Source organism: Oncorhynchus mykiss, chromosome 22 (genome assembly GCF_013265735.2).
Source record: "Oncorhynchus mykiss isolate Arlee chromosome 22, USDA_OmykA_1.1, whole genome shotgun sequence".
NCBI classification, from domain to species: domain Eukaryota; kingdom Metazoa; phylum Chordata; class Actinopteri; order Salmoniformes; family Salmonidae; genus Oncorhynchus; species Oncorhynchus mykiss.
In genome coordinates this window covers 25,314,021-25,339,778 of record NC_048586.1, presented here as the reverse complement: position 1 = coordinate 25,339,778, position 25,758 = coordinate 25,314,021, and the positions used below count along the sequence as shown (strand labels likewise).

General features: G+C 42.1%; 1 protein-coding gene across 1 annotated transcript; it reads right to left on the bottom strand.

Moving 5' to 3' along the window:
* Positions 1 to 5,921: 5,921 nt before the first annotated feature.
* On the bottom strand, positions 5,922 to 14,548 carry cfap91 (cilia and flagella associated protein 91). The gene is made up of 17 exons (XM_036958975.1): positions 14,319 to 14,548; positions 14,131 to 14,207; positions 13,606 to 13,763; positions 12,198 to 12,281; positions 11,743 to 11,799; positions 11,461 to 11,645; positions 11,110 to 11,287; positions 10,808 to 10,965; positions 9,382 to 9,564; positions 9,032 to 9,165; positions 8,832 to 8,945; positions 8,638 to 8,709; positions 8,372 to 8,518; positions 8,061 to 8,282; positions 7,822 to 7,970; positions 6,493 to 6,584; positions 5,922 to 6,285 (listed from the first exon to the last, which is right to left on the bottom strand). Exons 1-17 carry the CDS (start codon positions 14,404 to 14,406, stop codon positions 6,041 to 6,043), a joined length of 2,343 nt encoding a protein of 780 aa, XP_036814870.1. The 5' UTR covers positions 14,407 to 14,548; the 3' UTR covers positions 5,922 to 6,040.
* Positions 14,549 to 25,758: the final 11,210 nt, after the last annotated feature.

Below are 25,758 nucleotides of genomic sequence, written 5' to 3'. Positions count from 1 at the left end.
TGTAAATTTGATATTTCAGTTTTTTATAACTTAGCAAAAACCTTCATAAACCTGTTTTTGCTGCATCATTATGGGGTATTGTTTTAAGATTGATGAGGGAAAGGGGGCAGATTTCTGTAAACTATATTCTTCCCTCCATCAGTCCTCCTCCTCTTCATCCTCCTGCTCCTCCTTCGCCCCTTCAAAAGAACAGGAGGAAGAGGAGGTAGTGGTAGAAATGGAGTGAGAGGACAACAAGTTATTTATTCTTCTAGTCAGAACTCTGATTCCACAAAGACATGGGGTTGAGGCCTCTGTCGATGGGCTGAAAACTGACACAAAAGATAAAATACACTACATGACCAATGTATGTCGACACCTGCTCGTCAAACATCTCATTCCAAAATCATGGGCAACAATATGGATTTGGTTCCCCTTTAGCTGCTTTAACAGACTCCACTCTTCTGGGAAGTCTTTCCACTAGATGTTGGAACATTGCTGCGTGGACTTGCGGTCACGGATGTTGGGCGATTAGGCCTGGCTCACAGTCGGTGTTCCAATTGATCCCAAAGGTGTACGATGGGATTGAGGTCAGGGCTCTGTGCAGGCCAGTCAAGATCTTCCACACCGATCTTGACAAACTATTTCTGTATGAACAGGGGTATTGTCATGCTGAAACAGGAAAGGGCCTTCCCCGAACTGTTGCCACAAAGTTGGAAGCAGAGAATCGTCTAGAATGTCATTGTATGCTGTAGTGTTAAGATTTCCCTTCACTGTAACTAAGGGGCCTAGCCCGCAACCATTATTCCTCCTCCACCAAACTTTGCAGTTGGCACTATGTATTGGAGCAGGTAGCATTCTCCTGGCATCTGCCAAATCCAGACTGCCAGATGGTGAAAAGTGATACATCACTTCAGAGAACCCGTTTCCACTGCTCCGGAGTCCAACGGTGGCAAGCTTTACACCACTCTAGCCAACTCTTGGCATTATGCATGGTGACCTTAGGCTTGTGCGCGGCTGCTCGGCTGTGGAATCCCATTTCATGAAGCTCCCGACTAACAGTTCTTGCGCTGACATTTTGTGTGGCCTACCACTTCGCAGTAAATATACTGTTGTGGAAATTCTTACACAGGGACACTCAAAGTCAGTCTTAAATGAATCATTGTTTATCGTCAGCGTGCTGGAGAGGTTCCAACCAACTCAATGCACCATAGTACACATGTCAATCAGGAGCTCTGCCTGGGCAGTCCCAGCCGTTGTCATATATATGGCTATACACAGACAAGTTATATTTGCACGATTTAGCATAATTCATTAATCATTAGCATTTTGTTTCATTCAAGTGACAGACCAATACTGGTTCTTAACATGTGACAGACCAATACCTCACGAGGCTTCTTCTCCCTCAGCTGAGACCTTGAAACGGACATATCTTTTGTTCTCTCTCAAAACAAGGTCTGGGCGTACTGCCAAATTGTAGCTAGTGATAGTGAGGACTTAGCCACTTGCATGAACACAGAAATTGGTTTATAGAACAGCACATGACTAGAACACAGAAATTAGTTATAAGAAAAGCACAAACATTACAATTCCATTACAGTACTATATGTGGAAGAGGTGACTTTCACAGCCACAGCTTATAAACATGATTATATTTAGTTATGTTAACCATGCTTTTTCAGAAAATACATGTGTGTGTGCGTGTGTTTTTTAACAAGGTAAATTGACACCAATGGATACCACTGATGGACATGCTCCTAACCTATTTACTACTAATGAGTACCTGGAGCATATAGACAATAGAGCTCAGGTAGCCTATAGAGCGCTATTCTCTGTCTTTAACCTGCAACACTGCCCATCAACATAGCGCGATCAAGTCGACCAGAAAAAAGAGAGATCATATGATTGTCACTAGAATACAGAGTAGTAGTATTTAGTGAAGAAATCCCTCTTTCTTCAACAATCTCTCTTTCTTACTGACTCCCCCATCTGGCTCATTAGGTAAAGTAACCAATCCAATATCGACAGTTTGTTGTCATGTTTCTCCTTAACACCCACAACACAGATGTCTACTGCTCTCACCTGTGAGCACCTACTGGCCACAAAGTATTAACTGCTTCATTTGTAAAACACAATCCGTCTCATACACTCAGTTCCTAGATCATGCTAACACTGTACTGAATGCTTCTGTGTGTGGGTTTATCTCACCTGAAGAAGCCCTTGCAGCCTTCCCGTCATGGCATGTAGCCCAATCTCCACACCTGATAAACCTTGGGCTCCCCATCATCTTCCTCCTCTTCCTCCTCCTCCTCCTCCCCTGCAGAGGTCTGGGAGGGCGTGCAGTCGCTGAGGTCCTTTTTACTCATTCTGACCTGATGGAGGTGCTATAACGGAGCCTGTAAAATGCTGAAATAAAAAGGATAAATTATGCAAATTAGTCATACATAATTACAGTAATTTAAGCACAATAATTTAAGGAAGGGGGGTCATATTATTAACAAATCATGCTTTATGCAAAGCAGAGTTTGTAACAGTTCATGAAATTAGAATACAACTTTTGTATACTTTATGCAAATGTATTACTGAATCCACACACAACACAAAGCAACCCCACCAAAACAATCAGACACAGCATCCCCACCAAAACACTCACACACAGCACCCCCACCAACATACACAGCACCCCCTACCAACACACACACTCACACACAGCACCCCCACCAACATACACAGCACCCCCTACCAACACACACACTCACACACAGCACCCCCACCAACATACATACTCACACAAAGCACCCCCACCAACATACACAGCACCCCCACCAACATACATACTCACACAAAGCACCCCCACCGACATACACAGCACCCCCACCAACACAATCACACAGAACACCTCCACCAACACACATACACACACACACACAAAGCACCCCCACCAACATACACAGCACCCCCTACCAACACACACACTCACACACAGCACCCCCACCAACATACATACTCACACAAAGCACCCCCACCAACATACACAGCACCCCCACCAACACAATCACACAGAGCACCTCCACCAACACACATACACACACACACACAAAGCACCCCCACCAACATACACAGCACCCCCACCAACACAATCACACAGAGCACCTCCACCAACACACATACACACACACACACAAAGCACCCCCACCAACATACACAGCACCCCCCACCAACACAATCACACAGAGCACCTCCACCAACACACACAGCAGCCTCACCAACACACACAGCCCCACCAACACATACACCACATCACAAATAGCCTAACACAGACACACACAGCCTAACACAAATACACACTTCTCACTAAGTCTGAACTGTAACACAGAAGGCTACTCTAATACAGCTTACTTCTAAGATAGGCCTACACCGGAGTTGGATGACATTGGAATGTTATTTTTGGTGTTCTTAAGTTACTCTGGCGATCAGAGGATAAACTGCAGCAAATAATTAGCCTAGGCACAGAAGAGACAGAGTGAGCTGCCTGCTAGTGTTGTGGAAAATGTTTAATCAAATACTTCTCAGATACCGGAGTTTGTAAATTCAATTAGACTTTTATTACAAAAGTAACAGAAGCCCGAGCAGTTCCATGGAAGAACTGCCTCCTCATTCTTAGTGCTTGGCTTTTATACAGTTTTACCCTTACATAACGTCATCACCCCATTTTATTAATCTAATTTTGTTACATAGTTTCCATTCTCTTATTGGCTCAGATATTGGGGCATAGATTCTATTGGTGGCATGACATGCATACCCCTTAGGTAATGTTCCTGTCCAAAGGTCTTTACAAGTTCAGGCTGAGGTTATCTATGTATGACTATTCACGTGTGTGTCCAGTAGCCTTCACAAGATCAGATATGGCCCAGACCAGTCACGTCTTATTAGTTTACCTTGCCTCATCTACACAGATTCTGCTTACATTCTGTTTTTTACATGTCCAATGATCAATTCGATGTTGATCTAGCTTTGTACAATCACATGGGCTTCAGACTTCATTCTGCTTACACATGTCTAATATTTAAACTTATATTGATTATTCTTTCTACTTCAAAGAGAACAGTATATTACATGCTACCACAGGTTTTTACTTGATAGAATAATACCATCAATCCCAAATTAAATTTGCCGCTGGTACAACACAGCCAATGCCGTGCAGCCTGCCTCTTGCCCGGCTCGTTGCCTCAGCGAACGGAGTCAGGCACCCCGACACAGCTAGCAAGCCAGCACTCATCATGGAAATGTGGATGGAAAAACGAGAATTTGTACCAATCCCCTGACAACCCATACATCAAAACGTAGCTATAGAGTACCACAGTATGAATCATAATACGCATAAAACCTAGCAGTCAAAATGGTTCCAATCAATAAAAGTCACCTTGTCCTACACAGTTATCAAAATGTCACGGAAACACAGCCCTTATTTTAAGAGTTTCTAAAATCCCCTATTGGAAAAATGAATGGTGGAAAAACAATTGGAACCATTTCGTTGCCAGCAGCAACACAAATGAGGAAAAAGTCAGTGGTTGTATTCAGTAAAAGTCTTTATTTCAACACCCTGCGGAAGGACCGCAGTTGTACAGGACAAACATACAGGTAAGCGTTTTCAGAATTTACATTTTTACAAGTAGGCTATGGACAATTTGTGGTGACTCACTAGGCAGCTTTAATCGTGGTTACTCACTAGGCAGCTTTCCGTTGACCTAGGTTTAGTCGGGGAAAAAATGTAGTATAAATATCATTGCCATGTGTAATGGAAACGACAGATACAGGAGAAACGTTCTAAAGATCGACAATATTTGTATGTTGTTAACGGGGTGGATTTTTCTTCAGTAAAAATGTCTTTATTACGATGATGGAAAAGGTGGGGTTTTTTTTTATAAATTATGATTGCAGAATCATTTTGAAGGTACAGCACTTGATTTTTGTGTGACGTCATTATGTCCAATGTTTTTATCGACACAAGATAGTTAAATGTGACACGTTTCAGGAAACTAGGCGCATGTCACACGTCACTACTTCACAGGAGAGGCATTTGAGCATAAACATTTATTTTTATTTTATCCAAATGTGTTTTTGGGCATAAAATGCCTTCTGGAACATGTGAACATTCTTGTGCCTTAATAACAAACTTGTATTCCATACTTAAATACAGATAAAATTGTTAAATTACAAGTCTAGTTGGTTTAGCCACAGAAAGACAGGAACCTTCCCACTAGCCATGATTGGCTGAGATAATGGATGGGCTGGACATGCCAGTAAATGAGTTTGGATTGGTCTCCCATATAGTATGCTTCTGTCTATAACGTGAGCTGTTCAGTATGTGTTAATAGTCCTTTCTACCTAACTTTAGCCATCAAGAACTACAACATTTTTTCTACTTTTCTCAACAACATTGATGCCCCGAATTTAGCAGGTGCTATCGACAGAATAGTTGGAAAAAGTGATGGGCTACTTTCTGCACACGCCATGGTCAGTGTGAACCAGTGACTTTACACAATGCTGTCAAAACAAGATGTGGCTACAAACAAAACTGAGTTAAACGGTTCCAGTTTTTTGGGCTTGATTTACGGTTAGGCATAAGCTTAAGGGTAAGGTTAAGTTTAGGTTTCCACATTTTAAGAAGATAAATTGTAGAAATAGGTGGAGTTTATGACTTTGTGGCTGTGGTAACTAGTGACAACCACAGCCTCCCCACACTACTCATGGGACGACATGTTTTGTAGATGGTAGCCTGTAGTAAGAGCCTTTAGTAACATGACCCATACAATACATTTATTTGATCTAGTCAACTTCTGAACCAATGACCCATGAAAAAACATCTTAGACTCAGCTTTTTCAAAATTCTTATTTACTCACTTTATCAAGCACAGCATGTAAGAACAAGCCAAACACAATGATAATTCAATAAAATCTCAGTTTTATTTGAGCAAAAGCATGACACTGAACTCTTTGGAGATGCATTGCTTGTAGAAACACTAAGTGTTTTCTCTACTGTTGAGAAATTAATCTATTCTCAGCTGGTTCTTTTCTGCTCTGCCTCTCCCACCTCCCTGCGCTCCTCCTCTCCCCTGCCTGCTCCCTCCAGCTTCTGTTCGACATGGGTTAGCATCTCCTCCAGGAGCTGGCTGGAGGCCCTGTCCGAGGGCGAGGGGGGGCGCTGGGCCCCAGGGGAGCCAGGAGGAGGGGCCACTGAGCTCTCTTCACCCCCGTGGATGATCTGGTGAGCCGCCTGGAGGTGCCTGCGCTGGCTCTGACGCACTGGAGGAAGGAAGGGGAGGGAGAGAGAGAGGGGAGGGAGAGAGAGAGAAAGAGAGGGGAAAAAGGTGAGAGAGAGAAAGGTGGATGAAGAGAGAGAGAAAGACAGAAGAGACTAAAGTATTATTATGTAATTATTATTGTGTTACTACGCTATCATGTATTATCAGCATGTGATGGTACTGGGTACTTTGGGAATAAACGGCCTACCTCTGTCTCTGACGTTGATCTTCTGTACCTCAGGGATCAGGAAGCTGTACACCAGCTCTGCTACGATCTCCTCTGACTGCAGGCTGCTCCGACTACACACACACACACACACAAGGGGACAGCTTTTACAATGTGCAATACAAAGATACAGAGATACTGTGTGTATGGATGCTAGATGGCGTGTGTGTCAGGGTTTCAGATAGGATAATGTGGCGCCGGACAATTGAGAAATCCGCCGGACCCATATGCAGTGGGTGCATCACCTGATTAGGGTGTCCACCCACAGCGCTCAGAATGACAGAAATCACATTTAGATTATAGTAATTCATATTAACAGAACATGCAAGTCGAGGATGCAACGATATGCAGTCCTTCTTACTGAATTCAGATGTGCACTTTGAAGACGTAAGAATAACTGTCCACATTTACTTTTCCTCAGCCAACAAGACCAGTAACCAACAGCAACATCACCAGCCTGTCAATCTACTATCCCCAGAGGAGAAAGGTTTACATATTCTATTGGTCAGCTTGTCGAGAAAGAAATAGCCTATTCAAACAGACTATGGGACAATAAAAAGCAATGAGCCTGTGCAACAGATCAGAATGTTTTGCTTAAAATGTTGATAAAGTATTATTTTTCACATCATAAGCGATGCGCACAAGGCAGTACTCTACATGCGAATGTTCAGTCCATAATGCAATTAGCTGGAAAACACTGTTGTCTAAAGAGCACCGCACATGCGAGTTGTTTCATGTGACAGAGATGAAAATATCCGTTAGAAATGTAGAATGAGAGGAGATCTAACAGGCTACTTTGAAGCAAGGTAAGACATGCCTCATAATATGTATTAAAATATTCAGGTTTCAAACAATTAAGTACGTTTCCAAAATGCATAGCTGACTGCAAGGTGGTGTGTCACGAACTGATGAAGCTTGCCTTCCGTTGCCATTTGAGATGCTGACACAGCAGCTCTCGCGCTGTCTGACAGATTTTCCGCTCAAAGGCTCTGTATCTGTACGCTGTATTCGTGTGATAAATAAGATACACAACAAATATACTGTAGCCTACACACACCAATTTAATTCCACTAAATCATGCAAATGAATCTATAGACCGATAAGTATGACCAGTCAAATGTATTTACATTGACTGGTATTTCCATCAATGAATAGACTAAAAAAAATTATATCACAATGGTATTTTTGATTATTCTTCTGGACAATTGGCTAGCGCCAATTTTAGTTATCAGCTTTTCTATGTTTTTATAGGCCAAAAGCCAGCTATTACCGGCTAACGGAAACCATGGTGTGTGTGTGTGTGTGTCGTACGTCTCCTCCATGGCGTATGCGATGTTGTTGACCTCCTCTGCCACTCTGCGTATCTCCTGTCTGGCCTGTTGGTCTGCTGTCTGGTCCAGAGTCCCCAGGATGATGTCCTCCAGGTACAGATCTACTGTCTCCTGATGAACCCTCATCACCTACAGGACAGTACAGGCATTACACACACGACACACACACAGGCATGCGCATGCAGGCAGACGCACGCACGCACACACACACACAAACACCTGTTTGAAGATCTCATCCTCCTCTCTACGTCTCCTCTCTTCCATCTGTCTCCGCCCACTCTCCTCGGCCTCTCGGAGGCGCCTGTCTCTCTCGGCCAATAAGGTGAAGGCATGGATCCTGCGTTCCTCCTGTAGGCGAATCAGCTCCTTCGATAGGAAGTCGAGCATGTCTACAAGCTCCGCCCCTGCCACAGCTGCCTGGTACCCCTCCACCAAGGATGCCTGGGACAGGAAGATGGGAGAGTGAGGGATGGGGGAGGAAAGAGGTGTCTGTACCTGTCTGTGTGTTTTGTGTGTGTTTTCTCTCTCACCTTGTGTGTGTGTTGCTCTCTCTGTCTCTGCAGAGCCAGCGTGAGCTGTGTGTCTGCTCTCTGCAGCTCCTGCTCCTCTCTCTGCAGGGCATGAGTGGTTCTCAGCTCCTGGATCAGCTCTAGACGCTTCTCCTTCCCCTCAAACATCTGACACACACACGTACAGATAGACAGCAGCGCACAGAGATGGTATCCCATAACATCAGACACACACAGAGAAACGTTGGTTTATCATAGAGCTTATCATTCTCTTCAGAAAAACACACCTGGTTCTGAATGCTTCTTCCCCTCAGCAGCTTCTGCAAGTAGATGACAGCCAACTCTCTCTCCTCGTCCCCCTGGAAAAACACCGGAATGACAGGGTGAAGAGAGAATGAAGAGATGTGCTACAGACCACATAGTGAGTGAGGGGGGATAGTGTACATCTCCAGACAGTGTGTTGAGACAAACTGTACTGTACCTCAGGGGGCTCGTCCACCACGGGGGTCTGTGGTCGAGGAACAGATTTCTCTGTCTTAAAGAGGAAGCGCAGGGTCTTCTTCTGCTCCACACGAGTCTTCTCCTCCTTCAGAGCCTGCAGATGGAGGGACAAAAAGAGTGTTATACATATTTTGAGTGTGTGTGTGTGTGTGTGTGTGTGTGTGTGTGTGTGTGTGTGACCTGGTGTGTCTTCATGAGCTCCATCTCTCTGCGTGCAGAGCGTTTAACGAAGCCCTTGCTGACTTTGGGTACGGGGGCTTTGATACATGGCTCTGTCACTGAGACCGGAAGTCCCGCCTCCAGCTCCAGCAGACCTGTGATTGACAGATAGGAAGAGAGCTCACTACCCTCTACCTTAGCAATTTTGATGATCTGGCATTATTAAAACACCATCACTTTGAGATTCAGGGCCTGTATTAATTTTTCTCAGAGTAGGAGTGCTGACCTAAGATCAGGTCCCCCATGTCCATGTAATCTTATTCATAATGATCTTGAAATATCAAACTGATCCTAGATCAGCACACTCAAACCTTCATAGGTATCAAGGTAGCGGCTCTTGACCATGTTGCGTTGGGAGTGGCGGTCAGGGAACAGGCCGATGCGGGACAGAGGGGCGTACGTCTGAGATGAGTAGTTGGAGTAGTCCTTGATGATGTCACGGCGTTTTAGCTTTCCCTCCACATTTTTTCTTTTCGCTGTCAGCTTCCTCATTGCTGAGAGAGGAGAGAGGGAGGGAAAAGAGAGAAAGGGGGAAGGAGAGAGGGAGAAAGAGTGGAATAGAAGGAGAACGATAGAGAGAGTTAATCTTTAAGCCCTACTGTTCTCATCGTATTAAATCAAAGTTAAAGGGAAGGTTAGAGGCTTTGAACACTTATCAACACTTATCACAGTGATTTATGAAATGCAAAATGTAAATACGCAGAATTTCTATGCATCATTGCCTTAGACAAAAGTCAAGACATTGGGTGTTCCTCAAAATGCATTCTACCGTCATCCGGGCACACAAATTGGACCAAGGGAGGGTTGGAGTATGAGTCCAAATCAAAGTTAAAGGGAAGGTTAGAGGCCCCAAGGGAGGGTTGGAGTATGAGTCCAAATCAAAGTTTGCTAAACTGAGCAGGGAGGGCACTTGTCGAATGCGTACTCCGTTTGTACATATTTTTAAGCATGCAACGATGCAGGAGTCAAAGGAAAGTATACAAAGAAATATGACACAACCACGTAAAAAATTACGCAAAATTGATTGAAATCACTGGTAGCCATTATTTGAACTGAAGCGAGAGAAAATACACTCCAACTTCAGAATGAAATGTTGCCTATTCACATCTCATATGTTGCCTGACTACAATATTTTATCTTGATATGTTAATAAATACATGCTGTATTAATTTTGGCATATTTACCTTCCTAGGTACTTATAGATCGCAAGTAAGTCAATAAGGCTAACTGGCTAGCTACTACTCTTTGAGTATATCTTGTTTTGTCTCCATTGCCATTGTCCTAGCTGGAAGACGGTTAAGTGAATGAGTAAGTCCCAAGTCCATATTAAGTCAATAGGGTTAACTGGATAGCTATCTAGCCACGAAGAATTGGTAGCTAACCACATAACATTAGTTTTAGGTTATTTTTGCCTGTTTAACTAGCTGGCTAGCTAGATTATTACGATGTACATATCTAGCTGATAATTATGAAGTAAAACGTTTGCTTTGTGTATATCTTGTTTTGTCTATTGTTGCCATTGTCGTGGCTGGAAGAAGGTTCAGTGAATGGGGAGGTGCAGTGTGAGTTAATACAGTAGGGGGAGTGCGTGTGCTCCTCAAATGTAATATTTTATACATTCTCCACACTCTCATCCTCACAAGAACGTACTCAAAAGAAAGTTGTCGGAGAATGCACTAGGAGCACGAGAGTGTGGAGCACGGTAGAATGCATATTGAGAAACACCCATTAACTTACAGATGATGTAGTCATTGCGTATCTTGCTCAGCTTGCTCTTCTCGTCTCTCTGGTGCTGGGAGTACTTGAGGTCCAGCCTGTCCACCGTGGCCTCTTGCTGAACCTCCTCCCTCTGCCTCAGTAGACCCATCAGCAAGGCCAGGCGAGCCTCCTGCAGCCTGGGGTAGAGGGGGGAGAATGACAGTGGGGCAAGGGGAGGGAGAGCAGGGATGGGTGGACAAGGGCAGGAGGGAAATAATTTTAAAAAGATGGTGAAGCTGCTTGTGTGGTGCATTCCTTCCTTTATTCTCTCGTTCCCTCACTTCTGGATCTCGTCCTCCCTGAAGGCCCACTCCTTCCTCTCCATCTCATCCATCATCCTCTTCCTCTTGTCTAGTTGACTCAGGTCGTCCATGGGGGGCAGGGTGGCCTCCCACGCCCGCTTCACCCTGGTTCGCTCAATCATTTCCACCTCCGCCAGACCCGCCGGAAGACCACGACCTGGGGGGGGGGTAGAGGGAGAGCGATCGGGTCAGATGAGTCAAGGTGATGAGGCTGGGGTGAAGGGAGTTGTGTAGTGTGAGGATGGGTCAGAATGGCCTGTCCTGCAGTATAAGTATTTTTAGAGGTGCAACAGGAGGTGAAGCGGTAGGGTCTCTGAAGCTCGTATGTACCCCATGTCAGTGTGGCCAGTGTCAACAGCTCTGGGCGGGCCGTCCCGGGCCGTACCACGTATTCGGGGGTGTAGGGGTCCGTCTGGGCCTCACTGTCCCTGTAGTCAGTCTGCACTCCCATGGTGCGCTGGAATGGAGTGGGCAGCTGCTCACTACCCCCCTCCACTGTAGAGTATGGGTTAGCTCTGAGTGGAGGGAGGAAGGGAGATAGAGTGATAGAGAAGAGAGGGGTTCCCAATATGTTTACAGCATTTTTCAGGGGACTTTGGCAGCATGACTTACTTGGGCAATGCAAAGACCACATCGGGGGGAACCTGCTGTGCAAAGGGGATCAGGGGGCTGAGGGAGGGAAAGGAATACAAAAAACATCATCAGAAACAATCAATGTTTTACTTTAATATGAGATAAGGCTTCAACACTACACACTCAAACAGAGTCAAATCCATCTGAACTGATACAAAAATCATAATTCTGGTTTTAATTGGTTCTATTTTTTTACAGAGAAAGATCTGCTGGTCTGCTGACATTCTATCCAGTGACCATGCCGCTGGTGCTACAGTGAGGATAATGACGGTTGTGTGATTTGACTCTCATGATACAAATGACCTCTGATGCTGTCATGACTTGATGCCTGAGTCTTCCTTCAGGCCCTGGTGTCCTCTCTGACACCATTCATTCTTTAACCCTTGATCCCACAATGTCCTGCTGCCGCATTACGGGTATGTGCTCTCTCTCACCACTTGAAAAACTTCCAACGATCAATGCCTGAAACACTGCTGTCTTTGCAGCCTCTGACCTGAAACAGAGGACCAGGAACGACCCTAACAAAGAAAAAAACAACAAGACAAACATGGGCCTTAATAATCAAGTAAATCAAGTATATGAAATACAGTACATTACCAAAAGTATGTGGACACCTGCTCTTAAACATCTCATTCAAAAATCATGGGCATTAATGGAGTTGATCCCTTCTTTGCTGCTATAACAGTTGTTGGAACATTGCTGCAGTGACTTGCTTTCATTCAGCCACAAGAGTATTAGTGAGGTTGGGTACTGATGTTGGGCGATTAGGCCTGGCTCGCAGTCGGCATTCCAATTCATCCCAAAGGTGTTCGATGGGGTTGAGGTCAGAGCTCTGTGCAGGCCAGTCAAGTTCTTCCACACCGATCTCGACAAACCTTTTCTGTATGGACCACGCTTTTTGTATGGGGGTATTGTCATGCTGAAACAGGAAAGGGCCTTCCCCAAACTGTTGCCACAAGGTTGGAAGCACAGAATTGTCTAGAATGTCATTGTATGCTGCAGTGTTAAGGTTTCCCTTCTCTGTAACTAAGGGGCCTAGCCCAAACCATAAAAAACAGCCCACAATCATTATTAGTCCTCCACCAAACTTTACAGTTGCCACTATGCATTGGGGCAGGTAGCGCTCTCCTGGCATCCGCCAAACCCAGATTCGTCTGTTGGACTGCCAGATGGTGAAGCGTGCTTCATCACTCCAGAGAATGAGTTTCTACTGCTCCATAGTCCAATGGCAGCAAGATTTACACCACTCCTGGTGAGCTCAGGCTTGTGTGCGGCTGCTCGGCCATGGAAACCTATTTCATGAAGCTCCCGAGTAAAAGTTATTGTGCTGACGTTGCTTCCAGAGGCAGTTTGGAACTCGGTAGTGAGTGTTGCAGCCGAGGCGATTTTTACGCGCTACGCGCTTCAGCACTCGGCCGTCCCGTCCTGTGAGTTTGTGTGACTTACCACTTCGTGGCTGAGCTGTTGTTGTTCCTACAAGTTTACAATTCACAATAACAAGACATACAGTTGGCCAGGGCAGCTCTAGCAGGGCAGAAATTTCACGAAGATACTTTTTGGAAAGGTGGCATCCTATGACGGTGCCACGTTAAAAGTCACTGAGCTCTTCAGTAAGGCTATTCTACTGCCAGTGTTTGTCTATGGAGATTGCATGGCTGTGTGTTCAATTTTATACACCTGTCAGCAACAGGTGTGGCGGAAATAGCCAAATCCACTAATATGAAGGGGTGTCCACATAAATTCATAAACTATATATACAAATGTAACTTGAATCTATCTACTTCAGTATCCAAAGATTTCTCCTCTGTAGGGATAGCACGTGTGTGTCTGTGTGTGTGTTACCTTGCCAGCTGCTGAACTGCCTCTCTGCGCTGCTCTGTGTACCCTCGCCAGCGGCGGTCAATAAAAGCGGGCACAGGGTCAGTGGTGTCCAGACGCAAGACGTAACGAGGGTGGTGAGGTAGGTGACTGAACATGGACCCATACTCTGGAACCTTCCTCTGAGCAGGGGGACATGGAGAGAGGTCTTTCACAGGGTTAGGGCTGTTACAGTGACCGTATTTGGGTTACAGGGTTACTGTCAAATTATTGGGTTAATAATATTAACATTATTTCACCAAGTGTGAATTGAATTTCTTCTCAAAATAAATCCTTGCAGTTATGCATGATATGAAAAACTGTCATGGGTAAGGGTGGTCTGGAAAAGTCCTAGGTATTGCATTAGAGTCATGGACACATGTGACATTACTGACGAATGAAGACAGCGATAAGCATTGATTGTGAATCTGTAATCATATGAAAGGTCATTTGAAAGTAAGTGTTTAGGTCGAGGTTGCTATGCTAGCTAGCTAACGTTGATTAATTTACCACCCGGTCCACTGATGCATGTGCCTTGAAGCTGGCCCTTGCATGGTCCATTTCCCCGGACACAGTATATACGGGGTCTGTAATGCAACATCCACAACAAAAACAGTTCATGTTCGCTTGCAAACTGTCTAGATAATTATTGCAAACAAGCTAACTTACCTAGCTAAAGTTAACGTTAGCTAACTCACCATATAGATAGTCGTGTACCCGCTGTTGTGTAAAACCTTTGTTGGTTTCATTTTGCTTATGAAATGTTCGAGTTACTGATATACTCATTTTTGCACCGGTTTAAAACCACTTCATCTAAAAAATAAATAGTAAGAGGATAGATAGAAAGCTATCATGCAAGGTAGCTAGCTACTGTAGGCAGCTGTCAAACTTCAAGAGCTGGGCCACATCGTAACCATGGAGATTGTAAACTGCCCTTCCTCGTGACGCTAATCATTTTTGCCAGCTTGGGGGCAGTATTACACATAATTGCAGGCTTGTGTTTTAGCCACCATTTCATCACTCTTGGTTAATCATCATTAATTTAAAATCAGATGCGGCTGAATTGTATATATTTTTTAAATTATATTATATTATTGAATAGGCTTCTCTTCAAACGTTTATTCCTTTACATCTGATGTCAGAAGAAGCATACATGATAGAAGAAAACCATACTTGAAGACATTTATATCATTACCAAAAAGAAACAAATGAAAACAAACTATCTTGATATTTTCCTTTCCATAAAGAAATAGTTCTGGACTGTTGTATTTGGGTCATGATGCCTTTGTCTTTCCCACAGTTTGGCTAAAGTAATCAGGAAAGAAAAGCTGTCAGTGCAAAGAAAAAGGAGGCGGAGTGGCAACCAAATGGAAAACATGACTAATTAGGGTTTATGCATCTCTGCAACACCACATATGGCCTTTGTGGCTCATGTGTTTGAAAAGAACAACACACACAACCACCTACTCACCCACCCGAACAAAGACACAGACACACCATATGTTCTACTATCCTTCTGGGGACCTAACATTGATTTCTACTTACAACTCTTCCCCTAATTCTAACCCTAGGCCTAAACCTAACCCCTAAGCTTAAAACAGTTTGTGGGGGAGTGGGAAATGTCCCCACGATGGAACATTTTCTATGTTTTACTGTCCTTGTGGGGACTTTTGGGAATTTCTGGTACGAGGATTGTAATACAAGCCGACACACATTTTTCCACTAACACTTTACCAACAAACGCTATGCAATTACTGTAAATGACAACACATAGTGGTGATCGCAATCAGGGACATCAGGGTAGAATTTGCATAGCCTGTCCACAAGGCCGCGGTCGGAAGTCATCGTTTTGACAGTTTGCTGCGTCTTATTTTATTTTTCAGACATTATAGGTGCTTGTGATAGCTGATTTCAGTCCACCGTATATGTTAGCTCCTTGGGGACTCTCCCCATGTCCATGCAGTTGTATTGTCACTATGGCTTTTGTGATTGTCATGGCAGACTCCACTCAAGGCACTGTGTCAGTTCTGGGAATGGACTGTGACTCTGCCTAACTGACAGGAAACTGCCAAGCTCTATCAGAGTAGAGCAGAGAGCATCCACACACACACAAGCATGCACAACGGTAACCCAAATTAATGCGAGCAGTGGTCATCGTGAATGAGAATGTGTTTACAGCACTGTTAGGTCCAGACTGATCTATAAAGGACCAGTCTCAACACAGACTTGAAACCCTAAAAGAGAACTGAGTGTCAATACATACGAAACATGATGTTTGAAACCTGCTGATTCTAAGACATTGGTTTGAAAAGTGGTCAGCAAGAACAAAAATGAAAGCCAAGTTTACTCTAATGAAATAATTATCTTCATCTGGTTCTGTTGGTCATTGCCTGTATGCATAGAGGATCAAACGATACCAAAAGTACAGCCAAGGAAAGGGCTTAGGACTATATAGTAATGGACTGACGTGTTGGTGGGTATGTGTGCGGTCTACTACAGAAACATTTCCACAGGCCAAATTCCATTGATCAGTTCAGCCACAACAACATTAACCCCACAAAATCAAACCACAAGGTCAGGAGAGTCATCTCTGTAATCACATGGACACACACCAACCGGACAAACAGTTTATGTGAGTGAATGACGTGTGTGTGTGTGTGTTGGTGTGTGTGCGCCATGAGTCAATCAGAGGAAGCTGGGGGAGGAGCTATAGGAGGACGGGCTCATTGTAATGGCTGGAATGGAATCTATGGAACGGAGTCCAACATGTGGTTTCCATGTGTTTGATCTGTTTGATACCATTCCATTAATTCCATTCCAGCTATTACAATGAGCCTGTCCTCCTATAGCTCCTCCCACCAGTCTCCTCTGGAGTCAATATACCATATAACACAATACATTACATGGAATTGAAGTCATATCAGTGTGAGGATAGTGCTTGTATTGTTTTGATTTGATATGCCTATCTAATTTATTTTCAAGCTACTGTACTGCAGATAATAGCCTTTAACATCACTGAGACTATGCACAGCAAATTCTTGTGTAAAAAAAAAAAAAAGTGTGTTAGACAGAGTGTTAAATCAACACTGAAAGTGTTGAGTCTGTGGACCCACACCGGAACAGTGTTAAACTAACACACTGCTTAGTCGCAGAGCTCTCCAACACTGTTCCTGGAGAGCTAACATCCTGTACATTTTCACTCCAACCCTAATCTAGCACACCTTATTCTAATACTTAGCTGGTTTATCAGCTAATGGGTTAGTGTAAAGCCTTAAAGTTGCCTATAAGACAGACTATAGAACAGCCGTCTTTGAAGATGTCAGAGGATTCACCAGCAATTTTAGTGGACACAGACTGTCCACTATCTGAAGCTCTTTTCCATCACACCTTGATCACACCGTTACTTTTTAAACCTGGTCATGAGACTTCTCAATTTCAGGGCAATGGCAACATACTATAATCAAACACAGGGAATCAATTATTATATCATTTATTTGATCCATTTGCAGGCTAGTTTAATATATACATGGTCTGTCTGTGTACCTTTTTATCATATGTTAATGTTTCCTATTTTTAACATTGTGTCAGTATAAAGTGTCGATAGTAAGGGGACTTTTTATTTACTTTTACCCCTCAGAACTACAGCTGTGGATCTCTAGGTCCGTATCCACAAAGCATATCCGAGTGGGAATGCTGATCTAGAATCAGTTTTGCCTTTTTTAAATCATAGTGAATAAGATTATGTGGACAGATCCTGGATCAGCACTCATACACTGATGTTTTGTGGATACGGGCCCTGATCTCCACAGGTTAGCATTGCATTGAAGAACTGATTGATTAGTTGGTCTAGTTGGTAAAAATAGAACAATATTTCACACAATACCATATCTACGTCATAAGGCATTATTTAACCTCTCTGCGCACCGAACCCGGTAGTGGGATGAAATTCGACAACATATGGTGATCGCTACATAAATAGTCATATTAAACATTCATAAAAATATAAGTGTCTCACATGTTTCGAAAGCCTAGAATCTTGCTAATCCAACTGCGTTGTCAGATTTAAAAAAGGATTTAATGCGAAAAAAAACTATGTTATTATCTGAGGATAGAGCCCCATAAAAAACAACTATTTCAACCAGCACAGGCTGAACAAAAACATAAACTGCAATAAAATAAATAGTTTACCTTTGACGATCTTCCTCTGTTTGCAATCCTAATGCTCATTGTTACACAAGGAATGGTCTTTTGTTTGATAAAATCAATTTTTATAGCCTAACACAAAACATTTTGTGAACCGCTTGTGTTGTGAATTCCGTCTCATTCCATTTTCGACGACACATTCGAGGTAAATACACACACAAAACATGACTTTTCCAGTCATGTTTGGTTTCATTGCAATCAACTGGTTTGTTTGTTACACAACCAAACATGATGGTTCATTTTGCGGGACGTATTGCCTGAAAGAAACCGATTTGAAGACAACAAGTAATGACATATGACCGCTGTTTCGTTGATTGACTGTATTTTAACCCAATGACCACTGATCGTCTTGAAATCAAGGTGGGTAGATAGCCAATGAGCTGATGTAAACGGCAATATGTAATGTTTATGTGTTGGAAGACCAACCCATGTAGTAAACTCCGGCGTAAAGAGGTTCATTCGCCATTGACGATTCATACCGGAAGGAGCCACGCATGTTGCGCACAGCATTGTTTTGGTAAAGCGCATATTCAGCTGTTTATATATCAATCAGTATGACGACTAAGTCAGGGAAAGCTAAATCTAAGTCTAGATATACAGATCTACACACAATTTTAGAAGAAATTGATCGAGGACGGTTCATTTAGCGATTCTCAAATGGAGGAATATTTTTTGAACGGAGAGGACATTGTTTTGGACTGGTAAATTCTTCTCATGCTAATGCCGTTGTTTGAAATTAATAATATAAAATATTATTTGTGAAATGAAATAGCCTATTTGAGGCTGTTGAGGGAAGGGCAGGCCCACAACAATGGTCAAAGTGAAATGGAGACTGTAGATACAGCTGGTCTGTTGTAATATAATAAAGACAGTAGATCCAGCTGGTCTGTCATAATATAATAGAGACAGTAGATCTAGCTGAAATGTCATAATATAAATGAGACATTAGATCTAGCAGGTCTATAATAATATATTCAACCTTTTGTTCCCTGTACTCTATATACAGGATATCTGTTTATTATACCTGTTAATACAGGGCTCATATGTGAAACTATTCTAACTGAACATTTTCTTTCACAGTGACACTGACTCCGAATGGGAGCCCCCAGTGCCAAGGTGTCCATCCCCCACTGAAGTTGGTTCATCCAGCTCCTGCCACAAGTGGTGTTCATCTGCCCAAATGTATTTCTGCAGGCATGGATGTGCCTCAGGGCCAAAAGGGCACAGCATGGAGGCGTCGCTGTGTTCTTTGCAAAATGAAGTCCCCCATCACCTGCACCACATGCTTGTTGACCCTCTGCTTTACAGCAGACAGAGACTGCTTTGGCACCTGGCATCAGCAGCACGATATTGTGTAGAGGACTGAGGGTCTTCCATATATTGAAAGTGTTATTTTGTAAATGTATATATATATTTTTTCATGTTTTTTCTCATTTTTTTTGGGGGGGGGGTGTGTTAGAATACCATTTTGGTATTTTGTATATAGTTATTCCATTCAAAATGTATAACTTCACCAATTTGGCCACTTGGGTACATTTGGGCTACTTGTGTGGGACACCTGGGTGACTTCATGATAAATGTCATGTAGCACACTCATTTTGGAAGTTATCATTCTGAAACTTTGCACAAGTACTGTTGCCCTCTTATGTTTTTCACTGAAATTGTCCCCATCATCCTATCTGAATGTTTGTTTTATCTTGTTCATTTTAAAGATGATGATACAACAATAAAAATAAAAAACGTATGTTTTTTTCATTGTATTATCTTAACCAGATCTATTGTGTTATATTCTCCTACATTCAATTCACATTTACACAAACTTCAGTGTTTTCTTTCAAATGGTACCAATAATATGCATATCCTTGGTTCTGTGCCTGAGCTACAGGCAGTTAGATTTGGGTATGTCTTCAGGTAGCTCTAAGATGTTAAGGGCCTAGTTTTACCCTAATACAGGGTCCTGAAACTGATACACATCACTTTGAACCAAAAATATTCCCATCATTACCATATTTTCCAGCATGCAACCCTTACTGAAATGTTTGTTACAGTTTAAATGACTTAGATAGTCTAAGTCTTCCCACAATGTTCCTAACCCTGTCACGCATTCTGAATGCAGGTTGCAGGTAAACTGTTGGATAGCCTAACTTCGGCTAGATTCTAATAGGAATTTCACATCACCAGAGAGGATCAGGCTAGGGATGCGAAGTTCGGCTCATTTTACTGACTCTGATGTTATCGATTCGTTCAGTCAAAATAATGAATCTTCACTCATTTTGTTAATTTGAGTCAGTAATGCACAAAGCAGGCAGGACCCCCTAACGGTGAAAAAGAAACTGAAAACTAAATATATGTATATATATGATTCTACAAGCCTTTCGTTCACGTCGTTCACCATAGGAGGCTTATTGGAGCTGTCATTTGAGATTGAGACTTGTAAATGTGTGCTTTAAACAGCGTAAGCCTATATGTATTGATTGCTATGCATACAAATATGATTATTTCTTGATACATTTGTAACTAGGCCTAGTTGTGGCCGCAACCTGACTAGATTGTTTTGGTAGAATACATTGCTTGACTGCCGTGAGGGTGATAAACACAATGTCGTTCGTGAACTGCAGCCCCCCCAAACGCTGCGTTTTCGAGTTTGAGTTTGTTGAGTAGAAGCAGTATATGTTTTGGTTCTACCAAGCTGTGTCCACCATAACATTCAATAATCAATTAATTCCATTTATTATTGCACCATGCAATCAATTATCAGTTCTAAACATATTTTCTTCTCTATGCTCATGATCTATTTCCCTGCCCGCACATAACCGCATATAACAGATGGTGGTCAGAGGCTGGGCGCATGTCTCTGGAGCCGCTGAGCCAGTAGTGGCATGTATTTGTGGATGCCAAGGGAAGCCAGGCTCCCCTCAAAAAATGACCAAGAAAAAAATATACTAAATAATTGTGTTTCTGAATGTAGCTCACCAGAGCAAGCATCCAAGCGAACGAAACAGCGCCCCTCTGTCTCTGTATGTCTATGCAGTCTGGTCTGAAACAGTATAACATTGTTGCCGCCAAACTGAACTGAGCTCAGCTGTGAATGGTTCTGGCAAACCAAAAAAAGTTTAAAGGGAAGCCAGTTTGGATTTGGCTTCACACCAATCCCGTCACATTAGAAACCAAACGTCACTGACAGAAAACATTAATTTTGTGTCTCAGTGTGTGTCCTCCGGTGGCTAGCTAGCTAGCTAGAAGTGTCCCTTCCCTAAATTAGCCATGGATGGAGATAGGGATTTGGACTTTTACTTAAATCTCTGTACTGCCAATGATTATAATGGCAATTCTGATCCAGCCATTTTGCCCCTGACCTGAGAGGATGGAAGTTCAACATGTAGCTAGATGTAGTTGGCTGGCTAATGTTAACTAGCTGGCCTGACACATCGTGGTCCATGAAAGCAAGTTAGGCTAGTGAACTACCATTTAAGCCATGTAGCCTAGGACAACAAAAATGTCAAGCGTATGACAGAGTCAGTATGACAGAGTCAGTAATTAAGCTAGTAAGTCCTATTGAAATCCTGCCAGTGTGGGGATATCCAACTTTGGATTTTGAATCAACTGCAACCTGTATTCAGAATGACTGCTAGGGTTGGGAAGACTGTTACTGCGTTTACACAGGCAGCCCAATTCTGATATTTTTCCCAATAATTGTTTTTTTGCCTAATCACTTCAGATCTTTTTCAGATGTGATCTGAATTGGGCTGCCAGTGTAAATGCAGCCTAAGCTATGTGACTTTAAACAGCGTGAGCCTATATGGTGAAAAACATCTAAACTGGAAAAAAAACATTTCAGTAACTGGTGCAATAAGTCCAAGTAACATATTGGATCAGTTTAGAAAATGTTTGTAATTTATATTTGAGTAGCATAAGATTAATTAATGAATCAATCAATGTACATGCACAAACATGCAGTTGAAGTCATAAGTTTACATACACCTTAGCCAAATACATTTAAACTACATTTTTCACAATTCATGACATTTAATCCTAGTTAACATTCCCTGTCTTAGGTCAGTTAGGATCACCACTTTATTTTAAGAATGTGAAATGTCAGAATAAGAGTAGAGAGAAAGATTTATTTCAGGTTTTATTTCATTCATCACATTCCCAGTGGGTCAGAAGTTTACATATACTCAATTAGTATTTGGTAGCATCGCCTTTAAATTGTTTAACTTGGGTCAAGCATTTCGTGTAGCCTTCCACACACTTTCCACAATAAGTCGGGTGAATTTTGCACTTTCCTCCTGACAGAGCTGGTGTAACTCAGTCAGGTTTGTAGGCCTCCTTGCTCACACACGCTTTTTCAAGTTCTGCCCACAACCTTTCTATGGGATTGAGGTCAGGGCTTTGTGATGGCCACTCCAATACCTTGACTTTGTTGTCCTTAAGCTATTTTGCCACAACTTTGGAAGTATGCATTTGGAAGACCCATTTGCGACCAAGCTTTAACTTCCTGACTGATGTCTTGAGATGTTGCTTCAATATTTCCACATAATTTTCCATCCTCATGATGCCATCTATTTTGGGAATAGGCCCTGAAAATATATATTTTGACAACATATTTGTTTAGGATCTCACTTGGTGAAGTCCATAGGACCAACAATTGATAAATGCAACAACCATGTCCCTGTCACTTACAATTACAGTCTTAGGTGGTAACTACAATTTAGTCAAAAGGCATTCTGGGAAATATTTGAATAAGGCTTTACACTAAGCAGTTTGTTAATTTTCCTTCCAGTGTCTATATTGGTCCATAAACTGAACACTCTCAGTGTTCTGTTTATTTTTAATACTGGAGGATTTGCTGTGTGGGCAAAAAATGACTTCCTCTAGGTTGCCAACTCACCCTCGTGTGATCTACAGCTATGACCAAATCTTGTCATAGCAAGACTCATTTTAATCCACTGAAACAAATCAGGAAGATAAAAACAGACAATAGTTGGAATATTAGTTGCAGTAGCTCTTCACAATGTGGCTGTCATGTAGTAAAAAAGCAGGCAGGTGACATTTTGTGAAGTGCTTAAAACAAAATTCAGGGCTGCCAACTTTTCAAGAAAGCTTGGAGTGAGATTTGCTATGTGATATTCATTGCTACCTGGCAAAACCCCTAGAGGGGGTTCTGGGGGTCCTCCCCCAGGAAAATGTGACTGTTTTAGAGCTATTTTCCTGCAATTCGACATATTGTGACATGGCTTAGACCTATGACCAAAGTGGAATGTAAATGTAAACCACAGGTCAGGGCCCGGTTTCCCCAAAGCATCTTAATGCTACGTTTATCATTAAAATCATATATTTAAAATCTCAGAGCTGTTCCCAAAACCATCTTTACTATAGTTGCTCTTTAAATGTTTGTTTTTTTAACAACTGTCTCAGACCACTCATAGAACAGCTAAGTACGTCATTAGATGCTTTTTTGCCCTTCCTCATCACTTTATACACAGAAGCTCTCCGCTAAAAACGAAATAAAGATGTTTATCTGTCTGTGACTGGTGATAACTTCAGAACAAATGTGACAGTGACTACAAATACAAAGTTTTCCATTTCTTTGCATAACAAGCAAAGGGTATAAAGACTCTTCAAATGGAAACCAAGATTACTGTATTAAAAAATAAATAGTTTAGGCTACATAGACCTATATATGAATGATATTGAAATATAGTTAATGTTAATTCAATTGAGTTTTATTTAGCTATTTGTACGCCACTGTCTGTACATTTTTCTTCTATATATTTCAAGAGGTGTAACGTGCAAAATTATGTGCCAAATCTTTATTTAGTGCATTATTATAATGTAAGATGGAAAGGGATAACGCTGATCCGAGAGAATTGTTTCCTTTCTTTCCATCCTATCAGTTTCGACACATGCCTGAATGACGCACTTAACAAATATTTTCTCTGCATGGTGTTTTGGGAAACACATGTTGTATCTTCGGCCGTTGTAAGAAAGATGCATCGTTAACACTCGAAAGCCCTAAGTTCCATCGCTGTCGGGAAGCTAGGCCCAACTGTATTCAGCATGCTTTGAACATTAAATGAACACTCAAAATTGAATGACTTTGTTACTTTTAGATGTTTTTTTTTGGGGGGGGGGGGGGATTACATTTGAAGTATGCTAATATTTTGTAGGTGGTTTGACACTTTATTCAGACAGCAATGAAATGGGGAGACAGGCAAATGGGAGAAACAGTGGGAAGGTTGGAAGCAGAGATTGATCCCTGTTATCAGGTGGAAAGTTGTATGTGACACATGTTACCACTACACCAAGGCTCCGCACAGGAAATACTAATATTATTGGTGTATGGCAGTGGGTAGCCAAATCATAGATTGCAGTCCATAGACAGCTTACAAGGTAAGGACACAAACATTTTGTATTTTGTAATTTGGGTAAATTATCTCTTTAAAATATGTCTGGAAGAAAATCCTGTTTCCTCTCCAGGAGTGTTGTGCCCCTGATCTATGTTTCCCAAGTGCTGGGTGTTTGAAAATGTTTTTGTTTTAACAATTCATTTCTCAACCATCAAGAAACATCTAATGAATATCAACATTCAGGTGGTTTATGCCTACAAGTCCTTACCATCAACGTACTCTACATAGACAAAATAGGATGCATTTATGTGATGTGAGTCCACTTACCATCTCTGCCTAGCTTGTGCACAATACTAAACTGTCAAAACTTGTATTTGAGGGCTGGAGCATTTCCTATCCAATGCATTACTGTCAATGAATGGCTGCAAAAATACATAACCTCATATATTTCATTTTCAAAGACCCAAGTAGGCATATCAGACTTCAAATATGTGATTACACTGGAAAAATAATCAAGAAGTGGAATACTAAAATAAGTGTGGGTAATAACAGTGGTGTTCTTGCTGACAAGCATAGTAATTACCCTGTATTTTCACACTCATTGTTAATCATGAGAATTGTTCCACTGATCAAACTAATTAAAGTAAATAGATAATAAAAAATATCCTGAAGACAAGATTACATAAATCTGCCACTACACACGACCCAAATTAATTTTCGATTTATTGTCCCCCCTCTAGAATCAAGTTTGCACTTTTTGGTTTGCAATCTGTTTGTCAAAAATTATTTTCATTGTTAAAAATCCGTTTACCCTACCAAACATCCCTGCTTAAACATACAGTATGTCTGCCTTTGAGTTGTCACAGACTAAATGCCAATCACCAAACGAGGAAACTAATGCATTTGTGGATTACATCGAACTTTATTCTGTCAAAGGCTGCATTCTGCAATACGGACGGGAGTTACAGCAACCTACATTTGTTGACATCCTTGTACATACAGCCCAGCCTCACATTCAATTCGCGCATATATGTACAAAATGTATTTCAGCAGATTTCGTGAGTTTTTGTGCATTTTTGTGTAAAACAGCGCTACGGTGCTGCTGTTTTTACGGTTTAATAAACTCAGCAGATAATGTTCTCTCTCCATTTAGCTCCACTCTTCTCGAGGAGCGTTTATTTAAAACGCGCATTCAATCCCCTTGATCTCTTACACAACTAGCCCAATCATATGCTTCAATGTGCCGCGATTCACAGTGCTTTGGCAGGACATGACAATGACAGATGTTCCGCTCGTGATGTTAAATTGCAGGCGCAGATGCTCCGATTTCAAAACGATTTGGAGCACAGTTGAAAAGTTAACACATACAATGGACTAATTAGACAAATAAAAACAGTAATTTTCAATGTTTGAGGTATACACGGTGTGGCGTGTGAGCGTGAGAAGATGGTCAAATGCGTGTCTCACCGCCAAAGCTCTGCTGCTTTGACATCTGTGCCATCTGATCGATATGCACTATATTACTGTAATGTACTGAATCTTAAATCCTGTACGTGTATTTATTTATAAAACATTTGTACATTAA